Source organism: Notothenia rossii (genome assembly GCF_949606895.1).
Source record: "Notothenia rossii genome assembly, chromosome: 6".
Classification (NCBI taxonomy): domain Eukaryota; kingdom Metazoa; phylum Chordata; class Actinopteri; order Perciformes; family Nototheniidae; genus Notothenia; species Notothenia rossii.
In genome coordinates, this window is record NC_136909.1 from 9,162,625 (window position 1) to 9,189,541 (window position 26,917).

At 41.2% G+C, this 26,917-nt stretch overlaps 1 protein-coding gene across 2 annotated transcripts; it reads left to right on the plus strand.

The window, feature by feature from the left end:
* Positions 1-4,786: 4,786 nt before the first annotated feature.
* On the plus strand, positions 4,787-24,682 carry arhgap25 (Rho GTPase activating protein 25). 2 transcript variants are annotated; one of them, XM_079688056.1, is made up of 11 exons: positions 4,787-5,143; positions 9,270-9,493; positions 11,589-11,676; positions 13,849-13,962; positions 14,785-14,989; positions 20,584-20,716; positions 20,836-20,909; positions 21,683-21,804; positions 22,011-22,165; positions 22,563-23,056; positions 24,089-24,682. In XM_079688056.1, exons 1-11 carry the CDS (start codon positions 5,080-5,082, stop codon positions 24,288-24,290), a joined length of 1,875 nt encoding a protein of 624 aa, XP_079544182.1. In that variant the 5' UTR covers positions 4,787-5,079; the 3' UTR covers positions 24,291-24,682. The 2 variants fall into 2 exon arrangements, with proteins under 2 accessions (XP_079544182.1, XP_079544183.1); XM_079688057.1 differs by having other exon boundaries at positions 4,789-5,143; positions 9,291-9,493.
* The last annotated feature ends 2,235 nt before the right edge of the window (positions 24,683-26,917 follow it).

Below are 26,917 nucleotides of genomic sequence, written 5' to 3' on the forward strand. Positions count from 1 at the left end.
TGTCTGTGTTGTGTTTTGTCTTGTCTAGATCTGTCTTTGCTTTTCTGTCTGCATTGTGTTTTGTCTTGTTGAGATCTGTCTTTGTTCTATTTCGTATATGGCTTCGCCCTCTAAGGCTATCGCTATTGGGTAATCCCCCTGCGCACCCGCGCAGCACTGAAACACTTGTAGTCCAAGCCCACCCGCAATGTGGGCCCCACCCTCGGGCTCCCTTCCGGTATAAATAGGAAGGAGGCCCGACAAATCTGCTCCCTCTTTTCTTCAGCACACCGTTACTGAAGCACAAGAGACACTTCAATTACAGAGTAAACATGAGTAACAATTGTGTGAGAGATTGTCCCTCATGTGGCTCTGGGTTCATAATGAGTTATGACCAGCACACAGTATGTGAATCCTGCCTGGGGTCATAGCACGCGTAAACCAGCAGGTAGCATGCACACACTGTGCCCGTCCCCCCTCGGGCGACAGGAAGCGGGGAGCGGACGCTCTTGCTGCTGCGGCCGAGGAGGACGATTGGCCCGTCCAGGCTTACGAGCCCGCGGACAGGGGCCGAGTGTCCCTGGGGCCGAGTGCCGGGCAGGAGTCAGACAACTCCTGCCCTGCCTCCCTCCACGGTTCACCGTTCGGTTCTCCCCTCCCTCCTCTCCCTCGGACGGGGGAGACAGAGTCGGAGCAGGGTGCCAGCTTGGCGGCCGAACATGCTTTCCCCCTCTCCGTCACCACAGCGCTACCGGCGATAGGTGGCATCCTAGAGGAACTGCCGGAGATCATACGTAAGGCGGCAGCCTGCAGAGATCTCCCCGTTCCCCTAGCTAAGGAGAGGTGTGCTCCGGACGACATGACCGGAGTTTTTTCACAGGTGCAAACGGTCAGGATTGACCCGATCTGGCCACGCTTCCCGGCCATCAGGAGGTTCCAGGAGGGGGCGGCGGCGAACCCGAGGACCCTGAAGGCTCCGGTGGCCACATTTGTTCCCCTCACCAAGGTGGAGGGGTTCACAGATGCTGGTTTCCCAGCCACCCCTTCTCTGGAGCCGAGCCTGACGGCGTTTTTTGGAGTAAGACAGGCCAACATAATCGCCGGACGGCGCCCTACGTTGAGCTCCCTCAGAGACCAGTATGTCGCCCGCCAGGCCGACCGGGTTCATCCCAGGAACAGTGTCTTGCGCGGTTTTTACTCCCGCTATTTTCTAAATCTCGGAAAAGAACGGGGGAGTCGCCCCGTTGCTGTACAATCAAAGCTATGGAAGCAGCCTACCTCAATCGCCAGCGAGGAATACGATCTGCGCAGCTTCTGAACGCAGCCAGGCGGCTGCTGTTCTGGGCGCGCACACAAGTTGCTCTCATCAGAGCAATGTATATTCCCGGCGAATTGAACAGAGGGGCTCGCAGAGCGCAGCAGTCGTGTTATGCGAGGAGTACGGAGACTCAGACCTGTGTCACGCGCACTGCCGCTTCATTGGGATTGGCTTTGATGTTACGTGCACTAAGCAAAGCCCCATTTGAACCTTTAGGCCAGGTTCCCCTTAAACTGTTGTCAGCCAAAGTATATTACTTTTGGCTCTCTCAGCGAAAAGGGTGAGTTATTTGTCTGCTCTCTCTGTGGCTCCGTCATGCCTCCGGATCCAAGGAGATGGCAGTTCATCTGTTTTACGCCCTAACCCGGCTTCTATGCCAAAGGTCATCACAAGCTCTTTTAGTGTCAAGAGTGATCACCTTGGATGGCTTCTTTCCCCCTCCTCACAGGTCGGAGGAAGAAGCCGCGTCTCATCTCCTCTGTCCTGTGCGCGCGCTGTCCTGCTGTGTGGCGCGTACGGCTGCCTTGCGCCGTTCTCAGCGCCTGTTTGTGCATTATAGAGAGCGCTCGATCGGGCAGCCTCTGTCTGCACGACGGCTGTCACACTGGCTGTGTGAGGCTTTGTCGCAGGCATATGTCTCCTCTGGGGTGGAGCCCCCGGAGAACATCAAAGCGCACTCCACCAGAGGAATGTCCTCCTCCACCACTTTGCACGGAGGAATGTCAGTGGAAGACATTTGCACTGCTGCATCTTGGTCTTCCCCCTGTGTGACGACCCCTCCACACCACGTGGAGTGCCGTCTGGTTGTGTGTGTGTTTTGTGTGTGATTGCAGGTCCCAGCTGCAATCTGTCTGATGAGGCGCACCTGCCGGGTGAGCTACGCTGCAAAGGATATAGGAGGAGAAAGCCGGATACGTCGCTCTCACTCCTCTGGGCACTTTCTCCGTGCCAGCCTCGGGGACCTGTGGCTGGTCCTGTTCATTACCTTGTTTATTAAGAATAAACCATTTTTATTTTCTTACCCTTCGTCTCGCCTCCCTGCTTTTTGTTGCAGCCCAGGAGCCGGGTTGCAACACCTTTTCATTTATTCAATTGTATTTGAGGGATGTCTCCCATTCCTCTCTGACACACCCTGTACGGAGTGTCTTGTCAAAGTGAGTGACGTCAGGGACCTGCTATGGTAGGTGGAGGGGAGCGTCCAGTGTTCTGCAGAAAGAGGCTGTTCTGGCAGAGGCTCACCAGGTGGCAACAGTGGATCCATGTTTAGTGAAGTTCTTACATGACTGGATTTTGGACTTCCTTTCGACATGTGATTCCCTGCCTGCTAGCCCCAGGCATACTAGCCCCTTGAGGTCCACGGAGCCTCCAAAAGGCTCCTAAGAGAAGGATTCGCAAGTCCAGGCTAGCAGCCCGAGCCGACTACTCTTCTGCCGGGGGTCCTGCCAACCGTATGTCCTGTGCCGTTGGAGGTTCCACTGGGGGTCCTGCCAACTCTATGTCCTGTCCCATTGGGGGTCCCGCCGACTGCTCTTCTGCCGGGGGTCCTGCCAACCCTATGTCCTGTGCCGTTGGAGGTTCCGCTGGGGGTCCTGCCAACTCTATGTCCTGTCCCGTTGGGGGTCCCACCGACTACTCTTCTGCCGGGGGTCCTGCCAACTCTATGTCCTGTCCCGTTGGGGGTCCCACTGACTACTCTTCTGCCGGGGGTCCTGCCAACCCTTTGTCCTGTCCCGTTGGGGGTCCCGCCGACTGCTCTTCTGCCGGAGGTCCTGCCAACCCTGTGTCCTGTGCCGTTGGAGGCCCCACCGACTACTCTTCTGCCGGGGGTCCTGCCGACTCCATGTCCTGACCCGTTGGGGGTCCCACGATGACTCTTCTGCCGGGGGTCCTGCCAACACTGTGTCCTGTCCTGTTTCGGGTCCCATCGACACCAGCCCTTGTGCCGTCGTGGGTCCCACGGACACCAGCCCAGGTTTTGTCCAGGTTCTTGTCTACGTCTGACCCGCCAGGGGTTCCACCAGCTCCTGCCCGTCCTTGTGCCCGGCCTCCTGAGTTCCCCAGCCGTGGTCTTCGCCCTCGAGCCCGGCCCTCTGAGTGCCGCGGTCTTCGCTCTCGAGCCCGGCCCCCTGACTTTCCCGGCCGCGGTCTTCGCCCTTGAGCCTGGCCCCCTGAGTGCCGCGGTCTTCACCCTCGAGCCCGGCCCCCTGACTTTTCCAGCCGCTGTCTTCGCCCTCATGCCCGGCCCCCTGAGTTTGCCCACTGTGGCCTTCGCTCCTTTGTGAACTCTGCCTTGCCCCCGGGTCGTCCGCCTGAGACCCCCACCGCAAACTCTGCCTTACCCCGGGCCGTCCGCCCGAGATCCCTTCCGGGCCCTCCGCTGTGCTCCTGGGTAGTCAGTCCAAACCCATCCTCCAGACCCCCTCCACCCACCCTGGTGGCCCTATTTTTCTGTTCAATCTGCATTTGGGTCCTGCCTGCTTCACTCACCCTAACAGTATGTGTTCTTTTTTGTTTTGTGTTACATGTGTAACCAATGTGCAGCAGGTCTCCCTTGTAAAAGAGATTGTTGATTTCAATGGGATTTTTATCTGGATAAATAAAGGCTACAAACAAACAATACTCCTGCAGTTGTATTGTTCTGGATTCATAGTGAAGTTTATTAGTTGTTCTGCACTGTTATTGTTATGTATTTAATATAAAGTTAAAAACCCATGACAAAAAGTCAGAAAAGAAAAGGGACTCACTTAAGGAAAAAGGTTCTAAACCAGAGTGTTCTTCATTTGCACATAAACATGATAACATATTTAAAGTTTTGACCAGATGGTGTCGCCCTCTGCACACATTTAACGCTCTGCATTTTATTTATTTATTTCACCTTTTATACCACACTGCAAGCCTGACATTTATTAATTAGACGACTGGAAGTTACACTGCAGATTTAAACACTTATAAACACACCTCAAGTCTTTCACAGCCAGAAATATTTTTCTGTGTCACCTTGTTTATTATTTTTGCCTTTTTTAACAACATTTTCAAACTTTTCTCTTATAATGTCAGGCTTTTTCTAATGAAAAACAACTTTTTTCTCAAATTCACTTTTTTCACGAAATATTCAAAACGTTTTTAAATATTACAATTGTATGTTAAAAATAATTTGACAAGTGTAACCTTGTTTATTTATTTTGTCTTTTCTCAAAAAATAATCAAACTTTTATTAATTTATTTTTCCAATTGTATGCCTACATGTGCCTATGTGGTATTTCTACTTTTACTTTTACGTCTTAGATTTTAAGATCTAAGTACTTCTTCCATCTCTTATTTCACCTTAAAATACACCTTACATTATGATTCTGCTGCAGCCCTAAAGGCGACACTGGGGGAGGCACAGCAAGAGGTAAAAAACATTTCCTTTCTGAGACACTCGTGGTTTCTTTTGTGTGACACTATCGAACATTTGTCATTTATTAAAAAAAAAGTCCCCACTACTGTTACATGAACCCTGGGGCCCTGCAGCTTTTACTGAATCAGCCTGGGAGGCATTTATACAGACACTATGAGAACAAGTATGAACATGGAAGTAAAGGCAGCATGAGGGGACGCGTTTAGCTTAAAAAAAGAAGAAGAAGAAGAAGACAGATTAACACACAGGAAGTAGGAAGTGTGATCTGTTAGATACAGTATCCACATTGTGTGTGTGTGTGTGTTTGTGTGTGTGTGTGTGTGTGCTCCGTTGGGGTTTATGTGTGAAATGAAATGCTGACCTCTGGTTTAAGTTAAGGACAATGTCTCTGAAACTCCGACGCAACTGGGACTTCAGCACCTTCAAAGCTGAGACAGCTCGCATAGGTAAGCCTGGTGATGCGTCCACTGACTCCACTGTGGGTGCAGCACTGTCACACTTCACTTTTTTGGCACTTCACACATGTTTCTTTATTATTCCTAATTTTGCATCACATAGATATTGTACAGAGGATTTTTTAAAACATGCTTAACAGTTTATTTGTAATGTTTTACAGCAGTGGATAGTAACTAAGAAAGTTTGCTCAATTACTGCACTTTAAGAACAATTTTGAGGTACTTTACTTGAGTATTTCCATTTCCTGCCACTATATACTTCTTGTTACCTACAATTTAGAGGCACATATTACACTTGTTGCATGTGAGTTCACGGTTTATGCAGCATTAACGAGTTACCATGATATTGGTGCTTCATTTTCTTTATTATTCATAATTTTCTATCAAACAGATTTATTACTGACGTTTTTTGTGGTTTCAATATATACTAAACAGTTGATGTTGATGTTTTCTTACAGTGGTGGACAGTTTCATGTAACTTGAGTATTTCCATTTCCTGTTACGTTATACTTCTTCTTCTTCACTGCAATTCAGAGCCATATATTACACTTTGTACTTCACAATGTCTTTAGTTGCTTTGAAGATTTAGATTAATACAAAATATATTCAAACAATAATGTTTTACTAAATAAATTAAAACGTAATTGATCCCTCTGTGAAATGTTAGCTAACCGGCAGCATTATATAAGTGAAAACCTGCAGCATCAAAGTGATGAACACATTATAATGTAAAAATACAATGTACATTTTTCGGAAATGTAAAAAATAAGTAGTTTATTTTTGTACTTTAATTATGCTGTTATTGAGTAACCATAATGTGGATGAATGTAAAATAGGTGTTTTGTTTACAGAAAATCGTATTATAAGGAACTAAATCTCTGGTTTTTTGAGCATGTTGGTGGTTGCTTACCATGTGGTGATTGTAACCAGTGTGTTAACGGAGGCTTTCACTTTACATAAATCTCTGTCATCCAAAATAGAATGAACAGTTTCTATATTAAAACATATCTTGACGTTCAAAAGGTTAAAGCAATGCATCACTTAAAAAAGAATATGTATATGACGATTCCTCACCGTGTGTTACCTTGAAATGTTGAAGAAATCTCCTTGGTGTTTTTAAGAATGAAAAAACTGAGAAAATTATTGTGAATTTAAGTAAATGGGAGCAGTTTTTTAAACCAATGCCAACACATCTATTTACAAACTCTCACTCAACCCATGCAGTAAAATCAAAGTCTCATTTATTCAATCTTGCGTTAACAAGCATGACTTTTCAATAAAACTGCACTATTTGAAACACTTCAAAAGTATAGTGCATGCACAAGGGTGAAACTGTTAAGGTGTCAGCGAAAGTGCATCTGTTTGAAAGTGAGTGATAGGACTGGATAAATAAGACTTTGAATTAGATTAAACAGATGTTTTGATAGTTTAGCTGTTGTTCAACGAGGCCCCTGTTAAGTTCCATTCATCAAGATTTTTCCTTTAAGAATTCAATGACACACAGGGTTACTAATGGATACATAAATGATATTTTTTGATCTGACGTGTCCCTTCTAGAGTGCTTTCCTAAATCACCTTTACATAACAATTTAGTGGTGCAGTGGTTGATATGCATACGATGTGCAGTCGATACTATATATAGAGTAAGTGTCTCGACAGATGTCTAGACTTCATAAAGCCGTGCTTGTTTGCGTAGGGCGGCATCAGTGTGTAACGCGCCTGGTTTCCTCTCTCAGGCTCAGAGCACACAGCGGTTGCATCATTTAATAAAAGATGGTTGCCCATAAGTAGTGGCTGGATAAATATTCTTTCATGCAGTCCTGTCTTTGTACACTACCTGCATCATTTTCTCTGTAATCATTTTCACAATCAGTGGTATTTCAGCACTGTGGAAGGAAGTTGCTGCATGTACTATGTATTTTGATCTGCTCCATGTTGACTGACTATCAGGTGCTATTATGACCATGCTCTTAATTTAGTATGAAAGCATGACTTCCTGGAAAGCGGGCGACCCCCCTCCTGTTTCTTTGTTTGCCTTGACATGATTTGTTGACCCTAACTGTGACTGATTTTATTCTTTGAAGCTGCAGTGACGCAGGTTTTCAACAGGAAACTGATGCAAGAGCTCAGTTTCTGCAGAACTTTGTCTGTGTGTAACTGTGCCTCCATACAGTATATGTGATTATGTGTGTATGGTGTGAGTGTGTGTATGGTGTGAGTGTGTGTATGATGTGTGCACAGTCATCCTTATGTTAGGATTTCGAAAGCACAAGCACACGTCTGTCAGTGTACAGGAATACTTGTTTAGTTTTTATGTATTTTAGCTTTTTTAACTTTTATAAACTCAAACACACATATAAAGATTTGAGAAATATCAATAACAAGTAATTACATTTAAAATAGTAACGTAATAAAGGACATCTATTTGAAGGTGTGTGCTGCACTATACTTTACTACAACAACTACTACTACTATTACTACTGCTGCTGTTGCTGCTGGAATAATATTACATTTACCCTCTTGAATTTAATATCTGTCATTGAATGTAGACACTGATAAGGAAAAGAAAAAGCAGATTAAATGTGTTTATTATACATCCCCAAAAAACCAAACTGGTGTTCACAAAAAAATAAATAAAAGTCACATAAATCAATTAAATTAAATAAAGAAAAATAAAGAACATTTTATTTAATTAAAAACATTATGATTACAAGTAAAAGAAAATACAAGATTAATAAAAAAAATAACAATAATAATAATATAAAATAAGAAAACATTAAATTAAAAAAATAGATCATAATAATAATAATAAACTTTATTTATATAGACCTTTCTTGCAAGATGCAGCCTAAATTGATGTACAGGAAACAAACAGAAAGAGTTATATCACAGAAGCATGTGATGACATATTTATCCATTTATTTTGTAAATCAGACGTTTCCAATGGGGCTATAAGGGCCTCGGTGCCTCAGTATTACACACTAACAATATTGTGCTTGATTTATGAAATCCCGCCCTGTACGCCCAACTTTACAAGGGAAATTTATAACCATGAAATCTAATGAAATTTCCCATTTCTTAAGTTTTATGAAAAGCCTCCACTCTATGAATATGTAACTCTTCTGTCCTGAGTCTTGCATTTTAAGTCCTGTTAATAGCAGTCCCTGAACACATCTTTGTGGTGCTGTTGAGGCCCGTTTAAAGGAGTTGTGGGTGTGGTGTGACATCTCACTCTACGTGTGAGCTTCAGGGTTCCTCAACAGCCTTTTAACTTTCCACTAATCAGGGGACGTGACGCTATTAAAATGAGACCAAAGGACCCTCAGAGCTCTAGGTGGAGGCCTTCAAAGTGCGGCCGGCCATCCGGCGTTGATGTGGCAGCTTCCTGTTTACCCCGGAGCGGCCCTTCTTCTTCTCTTCTCCTCTGTCATCTTGAGTAACAAGACACGGTGAATTTAAGAACAACTGAGCGAGTGGGCTGAATCATGATCAAGATATCTGTGTGGTCCTCAGTCCTGCGTGTGACTCTGTCTCTCTGAGCCACGTAGACCTCCGCCTTTCATCCCTCCATTAAAGCATCAGGGTCACTCTCAAAGAAACTGAAGGGGGACAATGTTCCATGTTGCACCATGTTGAAAGTATTGTTTCCCCCCAGATAACAACAAAGTGTTAGCTCTAACCTTTTGCAACTTAGTTTTCTTTCAATACACAACAATAATCATTTTTTTGAAACAGTGGCCATAACATGTTTTTAAGAGACAGTGGCTGCACTGCCACTAAATTCCACACTGTGCAGTGTGAACTTTTTATCTCTGACCTTTCAGCATTTTATTGTTTGATGCTCAGTCTCTTGCAGACCACAGTGTTATTTCTGTTGAACAATCACAGCTGTATTCATGAACCTAGCACAGGAAAGTGGTCCACTCCTTTCAGCATGAAACCGTAAAGGTGGGGAAAAAAATAATCTACAGCACGCCGGTCTCTGAAACCTGATAGGCTGAAGCAGCCTCACTTCAGAAAAGAGGAAGTGCTTAGCTCCAGTTGAGCTGAGCGCTGATGTTTTGGTGTCGTTTCACAACACGCTGGCGATTGTTGTTCATGACACTTTTACCAACAGCTCTCTTGTGGTGTTTGGCAGCGCGATCCAGGAGTGTGACACCTGGAGAGGGAGGCCCAATACCGGGCTCCCCTAACTCCCCCAGGTCCATGGAGAGGCCCCTGAAGGCCGGCTGGCTGAAGAAGCAGCAGAGGTCTCTGGTGAAGAACTGGCAGCAGCGGTACTTTGTGCTGAGAGGAAGCACGCTGACCTACCACAAAGATGACAAGGAGACCCCTGTGCAGGTGAGAATGAAGTCTATCTACAAAAACTGATATTCCAAAGTTTGAAAAGCTGAATTGCTTTTTTTATTTGGCACATAACACGATTTATTTGTAGGGTTAGGACTTTGTTAAAGACATTTCAACATCTTTATTACAATTGCTTTACATTCAGTGATGTGAAGATATAGAAAGTGCTAACCAGCATCATCTAAAGACACATATTTAGTCCTCTAATGTTAGCACTTTTTGTCTTAAACATCAATATTATGTATAGACTATACATTTATAACAAATTTGTCCTCAATAATTTCCATTCAACACCACAACCACTCTGCTGCCGTTTGCACACTTCCTGTACACAAAACAAACCCTCACAAGAGGCCAAGGTCTGCTTTTTTAAACTCTTTTATCTTATCATGTCATTCAACCAAAATATCTCAACAAAAAATGTTAATTTTTTCTTTACAAGTTGTGCAAAATGTTGACAAACCTTTAAGAAGGTGAAGCAAAGACAAACACTTGTTTCAGACTATTTTCCCTCTTGAATGGCCGTTGTCAGCGTTAGATATTTGTCAGATATCTGCTTCACTTACTTTTGGTTTAGAAAGCCATCATCATTTATTTACATGGTTACTGCAGTCATAGTAAATATGACCTATGCAAAGGATGAAGTCTGCTGAAGTATGTCACATCTGAAATCAAATTCCTACGTAAGCAAATTGCCATCACACATGTAATTTACGCCACGTTATTTGACGTTCAACAACAAAAATAGGCATCCTTATTTTTAACCAAACACATATCCTTTTCCTAGAACTAACCACACACTCTGACCACCTGAAGCTAAAGATTAGGAAACTGAAAACCTTTCACATTGTTGGATATGCAACTTCTCTCCTACTGGTGGGTGCAGTTTGCCCCTCTTGCAGCAATAGTAGTAGCTAAAACAAAAAAGGTACAAATATTACATGTTTAAACCTCGAATAGACTAGTCCGACTTGCAAAGATTGCAAAACAAAACCCCTAAATCTGTAGACATACAGTAATACGATTTTGGTATCGGACGCACTTTGATTTCCCTACACTAGATGTTGTATTACACGTCCATTGTTGCATCTCAAGTTGCTAATTGGACTGTGAACAATGAGCAGTGCATGGAAAAGAAAGTGGTAGTTCATATTGGCAACACCAAAAAACCCAAAATATCTCTTGTTGACTCAAGATTGCAAAACCCCTACAAAAGGTAGCATGGTCAAATTATAAACCATATACATTTAAGAAGGCCTACCAAAATCCTCAGATGTAGTTCCTGTCTAGAGATGAGTGATAGTGAAACAGGAAGCCAGAAAAGCATCCTGGAAAAAATGTTGAATAAAAAAATCGTAAACCCATGCAGGGACAATAATTAGTCATGTCCACTTTGGTTTTGTTTCTAAACAGAAATAAGGGTGTGGGGCAGTAGGGGGATAAAGAGGAAATAGGCTTCATAATGTGAAAAGGGAAATATACAGTATACAATGAATGTGCTGTAATTTAAACTGGGTATAGAGCACAAAAGTCATTATGAATTAGACTTGAGTCACTGTTTTGATGACCTGCAACATTACGTGATATCGAATAAATGACTACACACTTGGTAGTATTCCAATGTTTAAGAGTGATGGGGAGCGGATTTGTTGTTCATTTTTTATATTTATTCCACTGAATATCAAACAATTACATGAGATGTCATTCTTTGTGAACAGGTTAGATATTTTGGCTATTCATAAAACGATATAAAGGTATACCATGTGCTTTGTCTTTAAAAAGACCAGAATCTGCAAGTAAGCCTGCAAAGACGAGCAATATGAGTTGCCTCTGGATAATCTAGACATGATAAAATATGATGTGGACCCTAATGGTAATGGATAAGCAGTTAGGATAGTCATGCATTTTTAAGTTTTGTAAACCAGCAAAAGCACAATGGTGTCACAATGAAAGAAACTGCTACACATGCAGGGAAAATACCTGCTGACATGGACTCTGATAACTCTGACAGATGAAAACTAACTCATATTAGTGGTTGGTTGTTAACTTCTCTTTTGAACATTTCACTAACGTAGTGTGTGTTCTCCAGGGAGTCATCCAGCTGCGGTTCAGTAAAGTTAATGAACTCCCTGCGAACCCTGATGACCCCGGGAAGTACATCTTCGAAATCATCCCACGTAAGCATGAAATCAACCTTTGAAAAAGATCATAACAGACTTTAAGATGCATTGTCTAGAGAGGGACCTCCATGCCTTGTGCCGTTGTCTTATTGTGGCATTACAGCAGAGACACATCCACGTGTATTAGTCATTAAGCATTAAGGATGTGTTTCTGTAATTAATTAAAAAGGTCTTATTAATGCTCACAACTACTTATATAGAGAATCAGAATACAAATTCCTTTATCCGTCCCGTCAGAAGGACATTTACATTGTTACAGCAAAATATAGAGAGAGACTAAGAAAATAGGTTGAAAAATGGGGCTTATAATACTTCATGACTACAAATACTCACCTCAACAATTAACTGCAGTAAAGACTCATAGTATGCTATAATAGTACATATGTTAACATAATGATAGTCTGAATTTGGTTTATTTCCAAAAAGGTTTTCACAAAAATGACATACATAAACACAGTAAGATTAACAGTAATAAATATAATAAAAAACATTAAGAACAGATATTAAAAGGAAAGAAATATAATCTGAATTTGAAGACGGTGAGCTGTTCCGCAAAATTGGCAGAGGTGGATGAAGTACTTAGATGTTGTACTTAAGTAAAAATGCGACAGTCCTGTATACTAAATCTTACATGAGTAAAAGTAAAAAAAAGTATAGGCATCAAATTTGATTTGAAGTACTTATTGTGCGTCGTGTCCCATTTCAGAATCATAAATATTTATTGACTGGATTATTATTATTCATGCATTAACGTGTTCATCACTGCTGGTAAAGGTTAAGCTAATTTAATTACTTTATATACTGCTGCTCGATATCTTAAACTGAAATTATATATAATAGTTTATGTGTTAGTTTATTTATATTTTGTATAAACAAGTAATCCTAATATGTAAAGTAACTAGTAACACATTTTTTGGAATAAAAAGTACAATATGTCTAGGCTTCTAAAATGTAGTAGAGTAGCATGAAATATAAATACTTCAGTAAAGCACAAGTACCCAAACATCATACTTAAAGGTGGGGTATGTAATTTTGGAGAAACCAGCTCGAGTGCGCTAGAATTTGAAAATACACAGCCGGAACAAATCTGCCACTTCCTTACAGAGCCCCTCCTCCAACACACACAAACGCGCACATGACCAATGAGGGCACGAGATAACTTTGTGCACAGATGGAAGGCTGACAGGCAGGTAGGCCATCCAGTTGCTTTAGCCGGGCCGGCTCAGATGATTGGTCGTGCTTTTTACAGTACTACGGCTTCCACAGATGATATTTTTTTATGGATTTTTTGTCAAAGCACTTCAGATATTAATTGCTATCGGGATGTTAAGAGCATTCCATGGAATATAACAAAAAGTGTATCTCGAGCCGGTTTCTCAAACTTACCTACCCCACCTTTAAGTACTGTACTTGAGTAAATCTACTTAATTAAACCACTGAAAATTGGCTAGGGACATTTCAAAAGTATGAGTAAGTATAAGTAGGAGGAAGAGTTTGTAGTGAACAAAGTCACAAAATTGTGCTTTAATATAACATGTGGTGTGAATGGGAAGAGAAGGTATCAATGCATGTGTTAGTGTTATATATAAGACATTGAATTAGCACAACAACCACTTATGATGCAGCATAGGTTATTTTAACCGCATGAAAATGCCTTACTTAAGACCAACACACAAAACGTTATGATCAGCATTCAATACGATAGTCATACATTTTTACTTCAACAGATACAATTATAATTTATGTTACGTTTATAGTTTACTGTAAGACTGCAGCTTGATGTTGATAATATATTGTGAGCCTCTACTTTATAACTATTTAAAATAATCCACACTTCTAAGTCACATATGATGTGTGTTTATGAGCATTATAAATACATAAAAATTAACTTTGAATGCCCTCGTAATACACGTATAGTCTTCATAGAAATGTCCACTAAAGCTTGATTTGTATACCATCATTACTATAAATAATTACATGACATGTCTGTTTCTTGTGTCTGACAGCATGACTCTGCACTTTACCTGCGTAATGGAAACTCAGAAACGACCACAAACTGATAGCAATCTAGATCTTCTCCGGAAATCTTATATAGATTACTGAAAGGCGTGTGCCCACTTTTTTGCTGTACTAAGATGCCATTTTCTAAAAACAACCATGATTTCCCAGGTACGTCAGGAGACAGAGAGCGATGTCCCTATGTGTTCATGGCTAACTCTCAGAGTGATCTGGAGGAGTGGGTCCGCACCCTGCGCCGGGTCATTGGAGTACCAACAAGTGGAGGTTCAGTAAAAATGTATATTGTTATGCAAAACGCTGGAACTTTCTTTAGTCACAAGACTTTACCGTAAATGTAAGGATTATGTGGATATTTTCCTAAATTAGTGATGGATTTAGTTGTTTTTGTTGCCTGGAGGTAAATGAGGAGATCGTTACCACTGCACAACAATGTGTAGCTGGAGCTAACAGCTGGAAACAGGGAATTACCCTGCTTTATAGCACATCTTAGCTTAGCTCAGGATCAAAAAGGAAAGCCAGGAAGTCACTATCTCTGGCAAGAAATGGTCCAGCTCACGACCCCCCACAAAACCAGGACGTTTAAAACGTGTTATGTAGAGATTAAACAAATATCATACATCATTTGAATGAATACGCTTTAGCGATGCTTCTAGGGGTCTAAATCTATTGTTACCTTGGTACACAGCCATGCTAGACATATCCGGTCTTTATGCTAAGCTACCGTAAAATTGGGAGTAAGGCATGATGGCTGGAAGTAAATAAATACAAATATCTTCACTCTGGAAAATAAAGTGCACTTTTAGCCATTTAAAGGCACTGTTCTGTAGCAAACTCCTTCCTAATAATTAAGTATATCGTCTTCAAATGTTGTCAGCACTTTTTGAGTTGTTAAGTTATACAGTACACTTTTGGAACTTTCGTGACTGAACGTCGGCGTTTTTGCCATGAAACAAGAAGCACATGTGAAATCTAGAATATCCTAAGAATATCTACATCTTTCAGATCAATCTCAAATTTGAAGGTGTAAAACGTTTTCTAATCTCATAATTTAAGTAGTCTAAGATGTAACTTAATACCCCTTTGCAGTGTTTGGAAAGGGCCTCATGGACATTGTCACATATGAGCAGCGATTTGGGCCTCACATGGTGCCGATCCTGGTCCAGAAGTGTGTGGAGTACATCAAGGAACACGGCCTGAATGAGGAGGGCATCTTCCGCCTGCCGGGTCAAGACAACGCAGTCAAACAGTTCAGAGACGCCTTTGACGCCGGAGAGAGGCCCTCCTTCCCCAGGTAAGAACAGACTGAATACAAAGATGTTGGACCATTTTGCTTCCATAATGTGTCTTCTTTGAGGCTAGTGGGAAGAACATCCACATGTGGGTGTTTATTTCACTAACTTAGTCTATTTGTGTCTTAGATACTACCTTAATTCACCAACAGTTGAAATAATAATAAGTTAAATAATGCCTAATTTGCATTTTTAAACATAAAGTAAAACTTAAAATACAAAAAGATTCTGTTTGTATATCAGTAATGACCTGGGGAAGTTTCATGGTGGTATCTATACATTAGGTCACATCTTGACCCTACTTTCCTGTAATGTGTACAACATGAATTCATTTAACAATACCTATCGTCAAAGGCCGTTTTCTCAAACTGAGGTTGTTCTCATCCTTTTTCACCAGATATCTCCACTTCAGTAGAACAGACATACACCATACACCTTTGAAGTTTAATTTTAATCAGTCTTCTGAAGGTTTTTACAAAGTGCTTTGTTCACATTTCACTCAGAGCCTGACTTATATAAAATGTTTTCCTTAATACATGTCGTAAATAGTGTTTTCAGACTCATGACCGTCATTTATGATTCATGGAGTGGTTAAAATGGATGGTTCACATTTATGTTATAGAAATGAATGCATATTACCAGATATTTAATAAGATAATGCCTCATTTGTATATTTAAACATATAATTTCAGTATTTGTATAACAAAAAATAATGCCTTAATGTTAGTAGTTAACTGACAAAGTAACATGGTGTTATATTAGTTAATCATTTAAAACATTTTAAGATTTCCACCTCAATATAACATTATTTGTATTATTGGAAGCCCCTAACCTTTACTGATATACACAAGTATATTTCAGTCGTGAATATATATTATGTAGCATTTACTATATTTGGAATAGGGTTATTTGGGTTATGAAACAAACAGGAAATACTCAGCATAAAGTGGTTACCTTAAAACACTTGAAAGGGCACAATTTAAAGCAATCTTTAAAGCAGGTTGGCACATTTATGAGTTAAAAAGGTCATTACTATATAAGGAGAAAAAGTTCTAACCTCAATCGATCAGCATCAGCTTTTTTTTTTCTTCTGAGAACCCAAGGAGAAATGAGAGATGCAGAGCGTCTGATCTGAAGGCGACACCACATCCTGTTCAGTCACGCAGGAGGAAGCCTGTGTTACTCAACTTCTCAGAGAAAAGTTCATTAAACATTCAAGCTTACATGTTTGTCTGCAATCTAGTATGAACGCAGTCAAAAAGGCTGATGAAAGATCGTCAAACTGCGGGCCATAAATCTAACAGTGAACACAAGGTTAGGCGTTTTCCCCTCAAACTTTACTCTTGGAGCCCAAACAATGAAATTGAATCCATGCCTGTTGCTTAAGCCAAATATACAAAACTAAGCCAAGAGATCAGAAATGTCAAGAACCTCACAATCCTGGAGGACTTTGTAAAGACCGTGGATTGTACAACAACCCCATGTAAATGTTTACAAATCTGGTCAAGAAGGGAAAATAACTCTTAAACATGTTATATTTAAAGGTTTAACATAACATTCCCACATCAAAATGTATACATGTTAATGTTATATTTGTTTAGTTGTGTACTTACATTATCCCAATTGTTTCCCAAAATGTACAAACACAGAGACATGTGTAATTTTAACCAAAGTAAATGTGCTTTTCATTTGGTCTCCTTTAGGGGCATCATTTCCCCCTTTGAGTCTTGTTGCCTGCGAGAAGCTTTCATCAACTGACTTTTGACCCAGTTTTAAGAAACATTTTTAACAAACACTTTTTAGATCTTAGCGTTTTTTGCCTCTGCTTTTAACAGCATGAAATATTCTAGTCTTCTGACATCTGGACCATGAGGTTTTAGAGAAGCTGGCCACATGGCATTGGAGAAACCCTTATTTTTACAGTAACATTTGATTCAGTGGGCTCATAGGTTTTGGACAGGCCTCTGTGGATAATTAGACTAGGTTAGGTCTTATGAAGCTGAGAGAACGTTAGCGGTAGCGGGCAGCCCTTCCTCCCCACAGTGTGTCTGCCAAACTGCCCTGGAGAAACAGATTTTCAAACAAAACTACTATTCATTTGAATTTCTATTGGTTTTACCCCGTGGGGCTGTTTATTTTTAAGAGTAGAGTAGACTTCAGATAATAATTTGGCTCACATTCTGAATGATTAAAGGACCCTTTACAGGAGAGCCTATCTGCAGTGACGACAATGATGGCAAAGACCACAACTTCCAATGGCTTTAGGCCCCGGACACACGAGGACGAAAACGGTCGTTTGCGTTACTGTTTAGTGTCATATAGACCGTTCGGCCACACGAGGACGACCGAATATGACAGTAAACAACTGCGGAAACGATAACGGGTCCCAAGGTGGATAGAACGGCATACGCAACGCTCTGGGGGGTCCAACGGCTCCGTGTGTGCGCCCTATACGATCATTTTCTGATAATGATGACACAATAGCCCCGCCTCTGCTGCTCACCCCAGCGTCAAAGTAAACTGCACACTGAATTCAGATTATTTCTCTTTCTCTCGATATGGACATAAATGCGAGTGAAGTCTAATCTGACAGGACGGAGACACGCAGCTCTGCTCACCTGCAGCTCCTCCCACTGTGATGCAGCGGTGAACAGAGCAAAACACACACTTCAAGTCAGATCATCACCCTTAGCTATTTTAATTACCTCTCAATCTACCTAAACTAGTTATAAATATGTTTATTTTTACTGCCGGGTCACTCATTACTGGATCAGCTGCTGCTTGAGACAGACACTGACGCTGTCCGAAGAGAGGGAGGAAAAAGAGAGGCTCCATGTATTTTTATTATTATATTATATAGATTCGTTATTCATTTGTTTTAAAGCTCAATAAATAGCAACGAAGATCTTTAACTGGCACTTTCATAATTTTGTCCGGAAGATTAAAACTTTAATACATGTGGACTGGCGAAAAACTCTGCCCGGTTCCCAAACACTAGATGACTCACCCGCGCTGCTGGCCAATGGAGACCGACGTTGCCACTTGGCCGCCATCTTGCTACAGGCAGTTCTCTCATTCATAACATTATGGTTTACTATTTAAATAACCATAGCTTGCTCAATTTTCAAACAATTTTCAAACGGTTTGGTTTTTTATAAACATCAAAGATGTCGTTATGATACTGCATACTTATAATCATGGACTTTCATACGAAAATAACATTAATCAGATAAAGCAATAGCTATACACACACACACAAGGTATTTATATTAAATATTTGCCGGTGTATATATTTCCATTTATTTTATTATATTGTTAATATTTAAAGTAAATTATAAATAAATTATAAAATTAAAATACATTTATATTTTATATATAAAAATCGGTCTCATGTTACCACTCTGTAAGCCAAGAGTTGTTAATTTAGCAATGCCTTAGCTTGAAGAACAGGGACACAACTAATGACAATAGCATATGTTGGTATATTATTTAGATATTCACACCTTTATCAGAAGAACCAAACCAACATAAAATGTGCTCACAGACAGGCCAGTTCTGTCTCATTTACCACAATTATTTTTGACATGAGATCTTCATATCATCCTAGTTTTGTATTTAGTTTCTAGATTTGTAAACAAATCCAGAACCTTTGAAATATGTTATTGAAAAAAGACCAAGAATAATATAAACTGTACCATGTGTCCTTTTGTGTCCTTCTGTAGTCCATTTATGGTTTGTTTTGTCTCACCCCGGCTGATATATCACAAAATCCACTGTTTAAATTGTTCCCTATATTGCCCCTATGCCCCTGTAAGGTGTCCTTGGGTGTTATGAAAGGCGGCCCCCCAAAATAAATGTATTATTATTATTAAGAAGAACAACTTGGTGTGGTGTGGAGGGGATGTAGGAAGCAGGGGCAGGTGGGGAGAGATGGGGCTTCAAGGTTCAAGGTTATTTGTTTTAAATGTGTCTTGGAGATAAGGACCAGCTGCACACAATAAAATACAGTATTACACAAAACCAATAAGACACACGGTGACACATAGCACACCAACAATCAATCATCGTCCAGCTTCAGCTTTGGTATTCTTTCACAACCATGTTATGGGTTTATTAGACTGAGCAATCATAAACATATGGGGGAACAAAGTGCTGCGTCTCATGGAACATGAAGATTTAATAAATACATAGTAGGTGGCAGACAGCGGCGATTGGAGCATCCGTAGGCTGCACAAAAGTCCGGCATAGTCAGGTACTTCTGTAAACACAAAGCCAGCAAATTCCTGTATCATAATGCAAGATGTTTTTAACAAGCCAAACCACTTGGAAGAAATAATGTGTAACTTAAGTTAAGTTGAAAAGAAAGAGTAGTTCTGCCTCTCCCACTGGTGTAAAGTTGCTGGGTCAACTTTGTAATACTAGGTCTCACTCACAGCCTCTTGTTATTAGCCAGCTAATAAATACAACCACATACACAAAGAAAAGCTGCAATTTCAACATGTCCAAGCATCCTGTATCATAGCCATGCTAATAATGTTTATAATAAACCAAACCGTTTGTAAATCAGTCAAGATTTCAGCGAGTTAAGAGTATTTTTGTGCAGATCACTCACCTTACAACAGCTACCATAACGCGAATCAGAGTAACTGTTGACTGTGGCAAGATGGCGGCCGGTCAGCTACGCTGGAAAATCTCCCATGAGCCATCTAGTTTTTATATATATCTATGCCCTCGGCCCCCAGCGCGGAGAATAAACAGAAGGGCAACCATGACAACCATGCTTCTTCGCTGCTTTTGTGGAGGAAGTTACAGCGCCACGTACAGGCTCCTGCATATGTACTGCAGCTTCTCCAGCGGTTGGAGCTAAACGGAGCTGTCTCGTGTGGACAGACACTATCCGGTGAATATTGCGTGTGGACGGAAGGTTTTTTGCGATTGCGTTTGCGATAATCCCATGCATTTAGCCCATAGGTTTAGCCGTATTCGTCCTTGTGTGGCCGGGACCTTACATTCACAGCATGTAATCAAGCAGACTGCAAGTAAATTAGTGATGTTACGTTCACGAACGATCCGATTCTTTTGAACAGCTCTTTGCTACGAACAAAGGGAACAGAGTCTTAATTGGTGAGAGCCGTTCTTTTCCACTCGCCTTTACATGAACAGTGAAAAAGCTTGATTTTGTTCCCCAAGCGTATTCCGTGAAGACCCGCCCCTACTCTGATTGGTTAGGTTTAGGCCGGAGCGCCTCTCATTGGTTAGGTTTAGGCAGGAGTGCCTCTGATTGGTTAGGTTTAGGCAGGAGTGCCTCTGATTGGTTAGGTTTAGGCACGAGACATTAGGTCTGGCAATACAGTCAATCATTATCCTGATGATTATTACGCAGATAAACCTAGTAACCCCGCCCCCTTAAAAATTGGTCTTTTGAACGGCTCTCGGAAAGGAACAGAGCCATAAGATCCGGCTCCCCTCATAGAGCCGTGATTCCCATCACTAAAGTCAATGATGCATCAGGAAAAATGCATGGAAGCGTATTGTTTTTTATTTAGGTTACACAGTATTTGCATGTTAATTGTAGAATATGTGTCCTTACCCACAGTGACACAGATGTCCACACGGTGGCGTCTCTGCTCAAATTGTACTTGCGCGAGCTCCCGGAGCCCGTGGTGCCCTGGACTCAGTACCAAGACTTCCTGGACTGCACGAACCTGCTGGACTCGAGCAGCTCAGAGGTACGTTTGGCTGCAGTATAATATATATACTATATAATGTTCGAGTGTACATGTAGGAGAGGTCATGTGGTATTTTGTGAGGCCTTGTTCTTTAATCTTTTCCTCATGTGTCCTCTCAGGGTTGGAAAAAGTTGGAAAAACAAATTGCTCTTCTTCCCAGAACCAACTACAACCTTCTCAGTTATGTCTGTCGGTGAGTACAAACTGGATTGCAAAGCATTATGGGACATTCCTGGTTAGACAATGAGGCCAATTAGGGCTATAACAAAAAGGTTTACAAATGAAGCTTCATATGTACTGTATGTCATTGAATGTTCAATATATTCACCATAGATATGTATATTTTGTATCTTCATTTTAAATAAATGGATATATATTGGATTAAATACATTCGATTATCTAGTTTAACCATGAATGAATATATCACATTTTACTTAAAATGTGTTGGTTTAGTCAACATAATTAAATGCAGATTGAGGACTGAGCTCATGTTGAGGGTGTGTGTGTGTGTTTGTATGTTTGAGAGAAAGGGGTTGAGAAAGTAAAAGGGGAACTAATATACACATTAACGTACTCGTAACAAGGCTTTGTCCCCTCCAAACATGTGATATTTTTGTGCTATGACATTACGCATCCACCACTTGAATCTAATCCTACAGATAATATAAAACTAAGTGGATTTATAAACATAAACAACTACATTCTGGTCAGCTTTTGAATGCTGAATTACAATTTCGACGTCCATGTTATGAGCTAAACTTTGAACAATTTGGTACAGCCCGTTAATTTCTGTTTAGAGAGAACATCGTTGTTCAATGACACGTCCCTGAGGAAGACACTTTCCGGTACATTTACCAGATCCTAAATCCCTCTTGTTTAAAACCTAATCCAAATGTTCTTCTGGGATCAGTTTCCGTCCCAACTAATATTAAGACCATCTGCTTTCTATGCTTTCTCTTTTTGCAGGTTTTTGTTCGAGGTGCAGCAGCACTCCAGTGTGAACAAGATGAATGTGGAGAACTTGGCCACAGTGATGGGCATCAACCTGCTCAAACCTCAGATAGAAGACCCCATCTCTGTGATGAAGGGTAAGATAACACACTGCTGACCAACCAACATGTGTGCAGATTGTGTTGAAATCATGTGTCTGATATTCTGGTCCCAATTAGGCTTATACTTCTCTCTAAAAGTCGTTATTACTCAACATCTGGAAAATACTTTTTAAAAGATAAAAAGAAAAACCTGAAGAGAAGACGTTTTGATGATAATCTTTCCAGGTTTGTTTTCTTCACAGCGACTCCTCAGATCCAGAAGCTGATGACGGTGATGATCCGACAGCACGAGGCTCTGTTTCCTCTCTCCAAAGACGTTCTTCCCTCCCCGCCTTCAAAGAAGGCTGAGAGCAAGAAGAACGCGCCCCGAAGCTTCGTGGGCTGGGAGTCTGCAGAGGTACGAGCACATTTTTGTCCAAGTCTCAAGAAAGTCCCAAATCAATGTTCCTTTGTTAAAGAAAGACAAGTGCCAAAACACATATTAATGGGCAATTTATTAAAACTGTTCAAAAAGTATGACAATAATTTACATAAATATTGATAATCATTGAAATAAATGTACTTTCTGGGCAAAAAAACAATGCTGTCAAAGAATCAAAGTACATATATTGTATTGTAACACTGGCATGAATATTAACTCAATATAAATAATACATAACATAATAAGAGATTCATCATAAAGTTCCTTGAAGTCTGGGATCTGTTAAAAACGCTCCATATCATATTGAACATGTCACATTGTGCGAGGAAGTAGATCTAAATCTGTTATTAACCTTCATGTGCTTTTGTCTCAGATGGGAGATGCTTCTCTGTCTGAGTCTCCAGAAGAGGAGGAGGATATCGACAGTCCGGGTCCCAGCAGAGACTCTTTCAGCCCCCTGATTCCTCAGCAGGACCCCCGAACCCCCACACCAGACGGCTGGTCGGGAAGCCCCCGAAAACGCACCCAGACCCTGCCAGCCTTCAACTGCCCGCTCACTGGGATGCCTGCCAAGGCGGACGCCCTGAACCGCTGGAGCCAAATCCAGGAGGGCATGGAGGAGAAGAGTGGGACGCTGTCAGAGGACATTTTTAAGATCCTGGACCTCCGGAGTTCAGGGTCTTTGTTTGGAGGGGGAGAGAAGAAGTTAGTGGCCCGAAGAGGAAGTGACAACACAAGTTCTTCTTCTGCGGGCCCCAAAAAACCAGACAGTGACCCCCAGCCTGGGTTGTCCCAACAGAAGAGAATAGGGATCCTCACACCCACCAACAAGCCGGAGCAGAAGACAGACAGCCAGCTCGTAGAAAGGTGAGGAATTACATACCAGAGACCCTTGCCATTAAAGAAACATGTTGTAGGCTACACACTTTTCAAGTTTTAAGTTACTATCACTGATAAAGCAGTTATTTACCACAATATTACTATTATAACAATGTTGTCTAATGGAATATTGAGGTGATCAATATCTTTTGAGGAACTATTTTAGCTTAACATCCTTGAAAACAACCAAATCAATTTTGGTTTTGAGTAATTTGTCTGTCGCTTAGTTTTAGCTGGAAGAGTTTAACAACTGACATCAAATAAAATATCTCTAGTGGCTGGAAAAGGGTCAATCACTATCATGTGACCTGAGCTTCTGCTTTACCTTGAACAAATTACAACATTGGTTATATTAAGTAAATAGTATCTTGCTGAACAACATTTGGCATTATCTTAACCTTTGCTTTCCATAGAGCTTATTTCCGTACAATAAATGAACAATGGGTTAACAATAAAGTACTATCTCACCTTATCTAATCTTATGGGCAAAGAAAATCCATTTGCTTTATGTCATGGGAACCAGTACAATGCTAACTTTCGGTTTGGCCAACACATCATGTAATTCCTGCTGCACTTCATTAAAAACTTGGATCTCAAAGGAGCAGCATGCAGTCCTTCAATTCTAACACCAAGATTAAAGTGAAACACAAGATTGAAATCTAATTATATTCAGAAAACATTTCCTGTGTGGCACCTGCCAGAAATTGTGTCTTGAACTGTTGACAACTAATAGTGTTTTATGTCCAGCGCCATTTTGTTCCAAAAATAGTGTTTCTTGTTTTGGGAATATTGCAGAAATGAAAGTTAAATGTGGACAGATGACTGGACTAGAATCAAGAAAATGACACTGACTTCCAGGAAACTCTTGTTACAAGTTGATTTAGATTGAAAACAGGGGAATTCAATCGGGGACTTTTACTTAATATTCTTGGATTTGTTTGTTTTTGCTATCACAGAGATTGGCTGTTTCCAGAATAGATTTTTGTGTGAGCCTCATGTGTCTCTCACCGTCTCTTGCAGTCTGCAGCGGGAGAACAAGGAGCTGAAGGCCATGGTGGCAGAGCTCCAGTCCGGCCTGGAGGCCGATCGCAGCAAAGTGGCCGCCCTGGATATCTGCCTGAGAAATGCTGAGCGAAGCCGAGACGAGGCCCAGAGACGCAACAAGGAGCTCCAAAGAGACATTCAGCAGTTCCTCCCTAAAAAGCCACAAGATCCCACCTAACGGTTACTTTAAGACTCACTAGAATATAGATTTATGACTCTGCAAACTTCAACAGAGCTAATTTTGCATGAAATGGTTATGTTATTTTCCTCCACTGGATTGTTTCCATTTGAGCTCGGTTTAATAGAAGATAAATGATTTGCTCATTTGTTTGTGTCTGTGAGGAAAGTTTATCTGAATATTACTATTTACAAAGAAAGACTACTGCTACTGCTGTTCTCGAAAATGAAAGGCTGGCATAGACTGAACACTTTGATTAAAGGTCAAGTGGGCGGATATGTATATTTTAATGGTGAACAGCGTGTATCCTATAAGTGAAAAGTCCATTTCGTTTCAGTGGTAAATTAATAAAACACACATTTACATGTTTTTCTTGATGCATGAAAACAAAACCTTTAGTATTTGTACATTATTGCTAAGATGCAAATACAACGGAATAGCATTCATATGAAGCAAAAAGCAGAAATAACGGAAGAAAAATAAAAACAAAAACAATGTCCTGTCATACTGATGAAGACACTTGAAAGCTGAGGATATTGTGCGTGATTGTAGAAACCGCTAGCAGGTGATACATCATAACTGATGTACATCCATGCGGATTGAAGCTAAATGTTAGCATCAGCCTGCTAACAAGCTAACACTTATTACTCACACTTATCATGCTGATATTTAACATCAGGTATTTTTAGGTGTTATCCATTTTAGTTTAGTGTGTTGGCATGCTAACATTTTCTAACATAGCAACAAAGATACTCTGAAACGAAATATATATTATATAACATATTGCATAACAAGTAACGCCAATGGTACAAAATGGTTTAGGCTACAATTCCTGTCTCTAAAGTGGGAGCGCTCTAAGGTATTTATATTTAATTTGCTATTTGAGAGCTTACAAGCCTATTTATCATTATAGAGGTGAAATAGCTAGGGCGTTATGATCACTTCTTCTTCAGGGCAGGGAAGGCTACGCAGTATGCAGGCTACTGTCCCGCAGCTGCTGCCTCTCTGTTGGACTCCGATGCTGCACATTACTCATGAGACGTTGTAAAAAAAGAATGAGTGGGGGGCAAAAGCACTAACGCCCCGTCCACACAGCAGCTTTGAAAAAATCTTGAAAATCTTGGAGGTGGGTGTGTCTGAAAGCTTCACTGCTTATATGTATGCGGGTTCGGGTCGGGTTGCGGATCTTGTGCCGGCGGGTCGGGTCGGGTTGCGGAACTAATTGGCAATATGTGCGGGTAGCGGGGCGGGTTCGGTATTGCACGTCGCGGGTGCGGGTCTTGAAAATCAGACCCGTGCAGGACTGCTCCGTCCACACAGCAGCTTTAAAAAAATGTTGGGAATGAATGTTTGGGGATTTTATATCCAGTTTACTTCGTTTTAACATTGCTATTACTTTGTATGTCGGGGCGGGAGATTCATGTGATTGGTTGTTGGTCGCGTTGCTCACAAAAAATCCTCAAGCTTTCAGACACGCCCGCCTCCAAGATTTTCAAGATTTTTTCAAAGCTGCTGTGTGGACGAGCCGTAACCACTCCGCCAACGCCACAGTCACCCCCGCCGTGCGGGCCGGATCAGAATGTCTGGCGGGCCGGATGTGGCCCGAGGGCCACCAGTTGATGGTCACTTCTACAGTCTTCTAAAGAGATGGGGGTGTGGCGAAACCCACGTAATAAGGACAGGAAATTGAATATAGAAATTCTCCCCTACCATCTGTTAGTTTTTCATACATTTTCCATCCTAAAAAAACATACCATTGTGGGGGAAACACAGATGAAAACCATAACATTTAGATATTTAATATCAGCACATAATACTGTATGTGGGGAGGATCAATCCTAAAATAGCAGGTCTTTCCTGTATAAATCCACATTTCTTACACGCTTAGGACCATAATACAGAACATATGGATGGGACTGTCTGCGTGAATGTGTGTGTGCTTGTGTTTTTGAGCAAAAGAACATTTCCATTATCCAGCCTTCTTACGGTCATCAGGAAGATGTGTTTAACAGAGTGAAAGATAAAAGCACGTCTGTCAATTGTCAGCCTGGCAGATGGGTGGCAGCGGCAGGAAAAGCTCATTCCTTCCCATCTCTGTGACGCGCCACAATCAGGAGTGTATCTGCAGGTCACGCAAAGAAGCTCAGGAATGAAGGACAGTTGTGTAGTGGGATGAGGGTTCAGGTGACGATGAGTAGATTTATTTGAAGAGTTGTTATTAATCTGATCAGAAAACATCTGACCAGCCCCTTGACTCCATGTTGGTAGCTGTGAAAGTGAGTACCGTGTATTTACAAAGTGGCTTTGGGAACCATTGTCACTAGGTGGTGAACAATGCAAACGTTAACAAAAAAAGAGAAAGTAAAACAGGAAATAGCAATAAAAAAACCTGTTAAAGCTTCACTGAATGCAACATTATAGGACAAAGTGCATAGGAAACAGGTGGTTTTGCTTCTTAAAACTATTGACTGACAGTGTTTTTTACAACTAGGAAAATATGGATTTAAGGGTGAAAGCCACAGCTGCAACAGTCACATTGACTTCCAGATTTAAAGGCTTTATTGTCCTAAATCTCAGGCACCTCCAACAATGCTAGACACATACCCGATACATAAAATAAAAAAGGG